We start from the raw sequence: 8594 nt of genomic DNA on the forward strand, positions 1-8594 counted from the left end.
CCAGCCGGTGGGGTTTTTTTTGGGGGGTGGGCTCCAGGAAAGCTGGGGAGGGACTTGGGACAGGGAGGGAGAGGATGAGGGGGGATGGATTAAAACTGGAAGAGGGGAGATTGAGGTAAAACATGAGGAGGGAATTCTTCCCTGTGAGGGTGGTGAGAGCCTGGCCCAGGTTGCCCAGGGAAGCTGTGGCTGCCCCATCCCTGGCAGTGTTGAAGGGCAGGTTGGATGGGGCTTGGAGCAACCTGGGCTGGTGGGAGGTGTCCCTGCCCATGCAGGGGGGTTGGAACTGGATGATCTTGAAGGTCCCTTCCCACCAAAACCATTCCATGAGTTGTCGAGCCTCCTGCAGAGCCAAGAGGATGGATGTGGCTCCACCTGGATCCTCCATGGACCAGGAGAGCCCTGGTGTGTGGCTCAGCCCTGTGAGTGCAGCACGTTTTGAATCCTAGCCCTGTGTTTCAAGACCTCTGTGAAGGCAAATGCCTTCTTCAAGAAGAATTATAACCTTCATGCCTGAATTTTTCTTGCTGTGGAAGGTGCTGGTTGTTTAGAAGTGATGGATGTGGGTTAGATCTGCCTGGGTTCTTGAGAGGAAACAGCATCTTGAAACTGCTTCATAGTCCTTTAAGGAGTGGTGTTTTATCTAGTGGAGTTCTAGGGTAGGTGTAAGTTTAAGCCATTGGCTTAGTTTTGAAAGGGAAACACAGCTGCTTCTGACCAGAACCATGCAGAATATAACTAAGCCCAAACCAAAAGCAACTTGTTTTGGCCCGTGTGTGTGTTTCCAGGAGCAGCCAAGCGGTGGCAGGTTCCTTTAGCCTTCGAGCTGTAGCCTTGCAGAGCTGCTTTTCCCTTGGCTTGAGGGCTGTGCTGGGCGTGCCTGGCTAAGCCTGACCTGATTACAGCCTCCCGGTGGGAGCTGTCCCCCTGCATTGTGTACCCAAGTACAGCACTTGGCTGCTGTGGGTTTGCTGGGGAGGAAATGCTGAGCTTTTAGAACCTGCAGGTGAGTGGGGAGCTGGATTTGTGGCAGCATCCCTCAGCAGGCTGCATGCTGGGCTTACCTGGCACCTACATTTGCTTCTAGGCAATTTGTACTTTATTTTCTTACATTAGTGGCACTTTCCTGGCAGGTTTGTGCTGCCAGCAAGGGGCTGGAGGAGGACAAGTATCAAATTCCCTGGACCCTATCAATCAATGGCAAGCCCCTGGGCTTGTCCTCTGCTGTTTGAGTGCATGATTTGCCTGGATGTGGATGCTTTATGCTCACCTAAATGTCCACTTGTACTTCAGCCTGTTGGCTTCTTACCAGCAGTGTTATGTGGCCTCATGCTGTGCCTTGGTTGGTTAAAGGTACTTCTCTTCATGTGCCCTGTAGACACCATCTGGGAAAATAACCCAGGAGCTTTAGGTAAACAGGCTTTTGTGCATTTTACTCCCAGCATTTCCTTGGATGATTTTCCTGCTTCCTCTGTTGGCTTTGTTCTTCCTACAGAAGCTTTTGCAGGTTCCTAAACTGTTCCAGTGGCAGGTTTTTCTGCTGTGCTCCTTCCTGGAAAGGATAAAGGGTTGACATTCCATGCAGGACACACATCCCTTGTTCTGCTTGCCCTTTTGTCCACCTTCAGTCCCTGTGTTTGTCACTGCTGACTCGAGCAGGAGTTGCAGCATTTTTCTTAGAGTCAGGGAATGGTTTGGGTTGGAAGGAGCCTTGAAGATCAGGTTCCAACCTCCCTGCTATGAGCAGGGACACCTCCCACTAGACCAGGCTTCTGTGGGTGTCTCTTCACAGGTCTCCCAGACTATGGTCTCTGTGCTGTCAAGCAAAAATAAAAAAGGTGATTCCTGCCAGCACTGCAAGAGCTACAGACCCTTAGAGGTGATGGGGATGTAGGTGCTGGAGCTTGACCAGCCAGCAGCCCTGGGCATTGTCCCCTTCACCTCCTTCCAAGTCTGGATTGTACCTGCTCTGCTGGCCAGGCTCTCGTCTCCCAGTCAAAGCATTTACTGCCACCTCCCGTGGGTGCTGAGAATTAACTTGTTTTCCTGGATAAACAGGAGCACTTAGCAAGGGGAACGTTTCCCTCTATAGGCCAATAGATGTGTCATCCTGCAGTGATAACAAATACCTAGAGATTTAGTCTTTTTTTGTAGTTCTTCACTTGCCTGCTCCCTGTGAACTTCATTCTTTTCAATTTTTTATACATTTTTTTCCCCTCCTTGAGGTCCTCGTGGACAAGTGATCCATGGGACAGCAGTGTGTCCTTGTGGCCAAGACAGCCAGTAGTGTCTTGGGATGCATTAAGAGCAGGGTGGCCAGCAGGGCAAGGGAGGTTCTCCTTCCCCTCTGCTCTGCCCTTGTAAGAGTGTTGTGCCCAGTTCTGGGCTCCCCAGTTCCAGAGGCACAGGGATCTACTGGGAAGAGTCCCACAGAGGCTACAAGGGTGATGAAGGGACTGGAACACCTGCCTGAGGAGGAAAGGCTGAGAGACCTGGGGCTGTTGAGTCTGGAGAAGAGAAGACTGAGAGGGGACCTGATGAATGTCTGTCAATACCTGCAGGGTGGGTGTCAGGAATGGGCCAGTGTCTGTTCAGTGGTGCCTGGGACAGGAGGAGGGGAAATGGCACCAAGTGACAAAACAGGAAGTTCCACCTCAACATGAGGAGAAACTTGTTTGCTGTGAGGGTGACAGAGCCCTGGGCCAGGCTGCCCAGAGAGGTGGTGGAATCTCCTTCTCTGGAGACTTTCCAGACCCACCTGGACACCTTCCTGTGTGACCTGCCCTGGGTGCCCCTGCTCTGGCAGGGGGGTTGGGCTGGGGGAGCTTTCCAGGTCCCTTCCAATCCCTAGGATTCTGTGATTCTGGAATTTGGGCAGAAATTTAATCATGGCCAAAAACAGCAAAACCTCTTCAGGTCTCCTGTGCTGGGAAGAACTGATTCTTGAGAGAAGAGGGGTTTGGTTTGTTTTTTCCTAATGGATAATATTTTAAAAAATCTTTACTTTTCAGCCCATCTAAGGCATCTGGGCCTTTGGCAGAGGCATGTGCTCCCTCTGGGTGGCAAAGCATTCCCTCTGCCAGTCTCCCCAGTGCTCTGCAGCCCCTTGGCAGCTTCCCTGGTCCCAAGCCCTGGGGCTATGGAGCAGCCTCCCGTGGTATTTCTCCAAGCTAATAAATAACCACACCTTGTAGCATGACCTGGTGTGTGATCAACCTTCCTTGCAAATGTGTAACAATTTGGAGATGAAGGTTTTTTTAGTCACAACACTGTGAAAACAGACAAAGAGAACACAGCAGCTTTCTTTTTCTTTCATTTGGGTTGTAGGGTTTGGGGTTTTTTTCTCTAAATTAACTTAATCTTTCCCAGCTGCCTACTGTTAGTGGGGAAAGATCTTCAAATCCTGGTCAGTTTTCATTCTGAATCCATGAGACACAGTTTAATGGAAGCTGCTTAACTGTTAACACTCTTATAGGTAAGAATGCTGAGTTTCCCTTTTATCCAGTGTTCTGGCACTTGTTAGTTCTTGATAAATGTGTTTTATTTAGCAGGGCCAACAGAAATGCTTTGGGCATGGTAGGGGCTTAAAGGAAAAGTCTTCTAACAGCCTTTTATTGTGGTTTAAGCACTGAAGGGGTAGATTAGGTTATGGTGGGACTTGATCTTCAAGGTCTTTTCCAGCCTGGATGATTCTGGAGATGTGGTACTTAGGGACATGATTTAAGCCTTATTAGGAAAAAATGAAATTACAGGCACTGAGTAGCTGGTAGTGAACCAGCAGCTGGGTAGGAGAGAGGAGTATTGCAGCTGCTTTTGCTTTTCTTTTACATGGGAGACCTCTGGATTTCCCTTTCCCATGGCAAGTGTTTCTGGGAGGTGCTGTCAGGTGCCTGCTGTCCCTCACATGCTCCTCTGGCATTGGTCCTGATTTCCTCAAGGTTTTTCTCACATAGGCTTTCCTGAAGCTTCTCAAGATCAGAGCATGAATTGGTGTAACCTCTTCTGTGAGGGAAGTGTTGTGAGAAGCAGAAGGCACAAGGTTTTCCAGCAACAGGACAGTGTCATTTGAGCATCCCCACTAAGAAGGAACCTCCTTAGTCGGTGTTTGATTTCTTTTTAGGTGACAAAAACAGGTGCCTGCATATATGAGGTGATGGAAACCCTCCAGGTAATGTTAAAAAAAAACCAAAACAACAGAAAATAAAATGGCAAAATAAAACCTATTCTAAAATATTAAGAGTATTAAGAATAATTCTAAATATTAAGAGTATTAAGAATAAGAAGAAAGGGCAGTTTGGCTGCAGTTAAAAGTATCTTTACCCATTTATACCCTGTCAAGCACTCACAAAACCTGTCCTTGTTTTATCACAGCAACTCAGGCACGAGAACCTGGTGAACCTGCTGGAAGTGTATAAGAAGAAGAAACGGTGGTACCTGGTGTTTGAATTTGTGGATCACACAGTCCTGGATGACCTGGAGGCCTTTCCACACGGGCTGGACTGCGGCCGCGTTCGGAAATACCTATTTCAGATTATCAGGGGAATAGCATTTTGTCACAGTCACAACGTAAGTCTGGGCAAGAAGTCAGCTCTGCAGTGACCCTTGAATGGGCAGATAGACAAGCCTGTGTTTTATATGTATATTAAAATATGTTTTTTATATATATATATTGACTTAAGGAGGCAGGACAGAACAGCCGGGCTGAATTTCATATCAAATGTCAGAGCTTGGTGTCAGCTCTGATTGATTTGTGAGAGGGTTTCCCATACTAGGTGGCACCTTGCTGGTCTCTCTTTCAAAGGTTTGATTCTGGCAGCAGCTCTGTAACATGTAGGCTTGCTTTTTCTCCTCAGTATTTGTAGGTTCTCTACTGATTTCTCAAAGGTTTGGCAGTTTCATTGTAGTTGTGGAACTAGAAACATAAACACACTCTAATTTATGTTTGGGAAAGGTTGTCTCTTATGGGTTCCTAAAATACTCTTCACATTGAACTGCAGGACATGCCCACAACCTTGAAATATTTACAGCTTTTCAATTGTGGCCAAGGACAGGTTTTCAAGTATATGAAATTGTGCCTGTGGAAATACCTTTAGTAAATGCACCTGCAGAACATTTGCAGAGAGATACACAAAATCTGTGCTTCTGTGTGCACAGGTTAGAGGTTCTGTGTTCACCTGTGCACTTGGGGAGCACTTGTGCATTGACCGTGTGCACGTAGCTCTCTGTTACATACTCCATATGTTTCCCATGCCTGCAAAAATGTCCTGGAGCTGGATGTGAAAAAGCTGCTGGTTTTGGGGAGCCAGTCGATTTACTGTGTAGAAATGGGGAACTGATTTGCCTTGACTTGCTTTTCTCTGTGCAGATAATCCATCGGGATATTAAGCCAGAGAACATACTAGTTTCCCAGTCAGGAGTTGTAAAACTGTGTGACTTTGGATTTGCCAGGACTTTGGCAGCTTCTGGGGAAGCTTACACAGACTACGTGGCAACCCGATGGTACAGAGCTCCAGAGCTGCTGGTGGGAGACATCAAGTATGGCAAGTAAGACTGGCAGGAAAGGCTGCAGAAGGGTTGTGGGGTGAATGGAGGGGGCTGCCCTGGTGTTTGGGGGAGGCAGGGGCCTATTTCTTGTCAAACAGGTTAAAGGGATGCTGTTCAGCATGACCTAATTATTCCCTTGTAAAGGTTCCATCCTTCTTCTCTCCCCCATTCCATCACTCACTGCTGCCAGTGCTAGGCCTTCCTGCATCAAAAGGTGTGAGGAGAGCCCTCAGCATTCCTGGGTTGTTGTCTGTAGGAGCTTTTCAGTTGCTGATGCTAGTGTTGGAGGAGGCTATGATAGACCTCCCTCCTGTGCTGCTGGAGCCCTGAAGGGACAGCAGAAAAGTCCCTCCAAACAGTTCTAGATGGACATTTCAGGAGGGTGGAGGTGGGATGAAGGAGATGGGTCTTACTGGGATCCCTGGTGCCACAAAACCAGGTCAGAACTGAAACTGTCATTGTTAGTACAGTTGTGCAGGGCTGTGGATGTCCCTGTATTACTTCAAGTGAATTTTCAGTTAATGTGTTTGAAGAGTGGGGGAGCAGCAGAAAGGGGAGCTGCACCCCTTTGTTCTCTCTGAAGCTCAAGATTCTCCTCATGTCTTGTGCTGTATGAATATTTTTAAAGCATTGGGTTTTGGAACCTGATCTGACACCTCTGGCTTCTGCTTCAAGAGCTGAATCCTGGCCCTTGAGCAAAGCACTTGGAAGCTTTGAGAGCAGCTGCCTTTGCTGTTTCTTAGGGGCTTGTCACCTGCTGAGGGTGTGCTGCTTGGCTCAGCCTGTAGATCAAAGAGACAAATGAAGCCACACTGGGATGTTGTTTGGGTTTTCTTCCCAGGGCTGTGGACGTGTGGGCTATTGGCTCTCTGATAACAGAAATGCTTACAGGAGAGCCCCTCTTCCCTGGAGATTCAGACATTGACCAGCTCTACCATATCACCAAGTGCCTGGGTAAGAACAGCCTGTTGGGCTCCTAGTGCAATAAAAGGGTATAAAATACATGCTGACAGAGGGAGCAGGGTGTGGGGAGAAAGACTGGGGGGTGTGCTGAGCTGCTTCTGAGAAGGTGTAGGTCTTGGCACCTTTTACAGAGGGGGAACTGGGAACTTGCAAGTGCAGCATGGATTCACAGGGCACAGGTGGAGAGAGAACAACCCAAACTGCACCTGTAGCACTAGTGCTGACTCAGTATTTCACCCTCTCAGATGTTTTCATGGGTCTACTCTGTGTTTCTTTCACATGGTTGCTTTGCTTCTGTGATTCCAGGTAATTTAATTCCTAGACACCAAGAGTTATTCTATAAAAATCCCCTCTTTGCTGGCATGAGGTTGCCTGAAGTGAAGGAGGCTGAATCTCTGGACAAAAGATATCCCAAGCTCTCTGCTGCAGTGCTGGATTTAGCCAAGGTAATTAACTGTCATTTGCTATGCATAGTTCTCTGTTTACTTGTCCTTCACCTTGAGGAGCTGAACACAGCCCACAGAAAAGGCTGTTCAACTGTCTTTTCTCTCAGCTACTCATGGAATGAGCAACTGCTTGGGCTGGGAGCTTAATGAGGACTGCAGAGATCATAGAATCACAGACTGGTTTGGGTTGGAAGGGACCTTCAGGATCATCTCATCCCAACCCCCCTGCATGGGCAGGGACACCTCCCACCAGCCCAGGTTGCTCCAAGCCCCATCCAACCTGCCCCAGGGAGGGGGCAGCCACAGCTTCTCTGGGCAACCTGGGCCAGGCTCTCACCACCCTCACAGCAAAGAATTTCCTCATGTCTCCCCTCAATCTCCCTCTTCCAGTTTTAATCCCTTCCCCCTTGTCCTCTCCCTCCCTGCCCTTGTCCCAAGTCCCTCCCCAGCTTTCCTGGAGCCCCTTCAGGCACTGGAAGGTGCTCTAAGGTCTCCCTGGAGCCTTCTCTTCTCCAGGCTCAACACCCCCACTCTCCCAGCCTAGCTCCAGAGCAGAGCTGCTCCAGCCCTCCCATCATCTCCGTGGCCTCCTCTGGCCTCTCTCCAACAGCTCCATGTCTTTCCTGTGTAATACAACAACTCCCATCCTGAGTGACACTGGAGACTAAGCCAGTCATCTCCAGGGCCAAAATGGTCACTGCAAATCCTCCAGGAAGGATATGTAGCATTTAGCATCCCACTGGTTAAGTTTTCCAAGGAGATTTGAAAGATGAAGAAGGGCTGATGTGTTCACAGAGCCCCCTGTACACCTCATTACATTTGTTGATCTTTGGAAAGGTCTCCCAACAGGCTTTTCCCAGTCATCTGGTAATTAACTGGATGATTTTTAGGTACTACAGAGCCCCTTTCTTGCTAGCAGAGGGAGTGGATGGAGTGTTTTCTGCCCACTCCTTCTGCCTGCAAGCAAGTAGGCTTGGATGGGCTGACATCCACATGTGCCCCTTGCTCTTGGAGCTGTGTGTCCACTCAGTGGGAGTTAGGAAGCCTACACCTTGGTAATAGATCCAGCTGGAATTCCCTGTGCAGGGGAATTAGTGGCTGGAATGGCAGCAGCCAGCAAACATGACACTTTCTTCACAGTAGTGTCTCTTGGGCTCATCTCAATATAACAGCCCGTAGAAGGGGGAGTTTTGCAGCTGTTTTCTTGACTTCCCTCAAATGCTAAAGCTTTTCTTTCAGTTCTAATTATTTGCCTTCTCATGTTTCCCTTGATTTGACAGAAATGTTTGCAGATTGATCCAGACAAAAGACCATCCTGTGCTGAGCTCTTGCAGTGTGACTTCTTCACCAAGGATGGATTTGCAGAAAGGTAATTTCTTCAGTTCATTTCTTGCTCAAAGCAGGTCAGTGTTAGAGGGAAGTTCACAGATTCACACAGAATCACAGCCTGGTGAGGGTTAGAAGGGACCTCTGGAGATCATCCAGTCCAACCCTTCTGCTGGAGCAGGATCCCCCAGAGCAGATCACACAGGAACATGTCCAGGCTGGCTGGGAATGTCTCCAGGGATGGAGACTCCACAGCTTCCCTGGGCAGCCTGTTCCAGGGCTCTGGTCCCCTCAGAGGGATGAAGTGTTTTCTCA

General features: G+C 48.7%; 1 protein-coding gene across 1 annotated transcript in view; it reads left to right on the top strand.

Annotated features, from left to right (window-relative positions):
* Positions 1 to 4371: 4371 nt before the first annotated feature.
* The window catches only part of CDKL2 (cyclin-dependent kinase-like 2 (CDC2-related kinase)), a gene marked incomplete at its 5' end in the record, with an annotated part of 10267 nt that continues 6044 nt past the window's right edge, over positions 4372 to 8594 (top strand). Inside the window, 5 exons of the mRNA XM_009997875.1 lie at positions 4372 to 4566; positions 5366 to 5544; positions 6386 to 6498; positions 6814 to 6953; positions 8234 to 8322. Coding sequence (XP_009996177.1) covers positions 4372 to 4566; positions 5366 to 5544; positions 6386 to 6498; positions 6814 to 6953; positions 8234 to 8322 — 716 coding nt within the window. The remainder of the gene's footprint in view (positions 4567 to 5365; positions 5545 to 6385; positions 6499 to 6813; positions 6954 to 8233; positions 8323 to 8594) is intronic.

The sequence above is a fragment of the Chaetura pelagica genome, unplaced genomic scaffold (assembly GCF_000747805.2).
Source record: "Chaetura pelagica isolate M959 unplaced genomic scaffold, ChaPel_1.0 scaffold2055, whole genome shotgun sequence".
Classification (NCBI taxonomy): Eukaryota; Metazoa; Chordata; class Aves; order Apodiformes; family Apodidae; genus Chaetura; species Chaetura pelagica.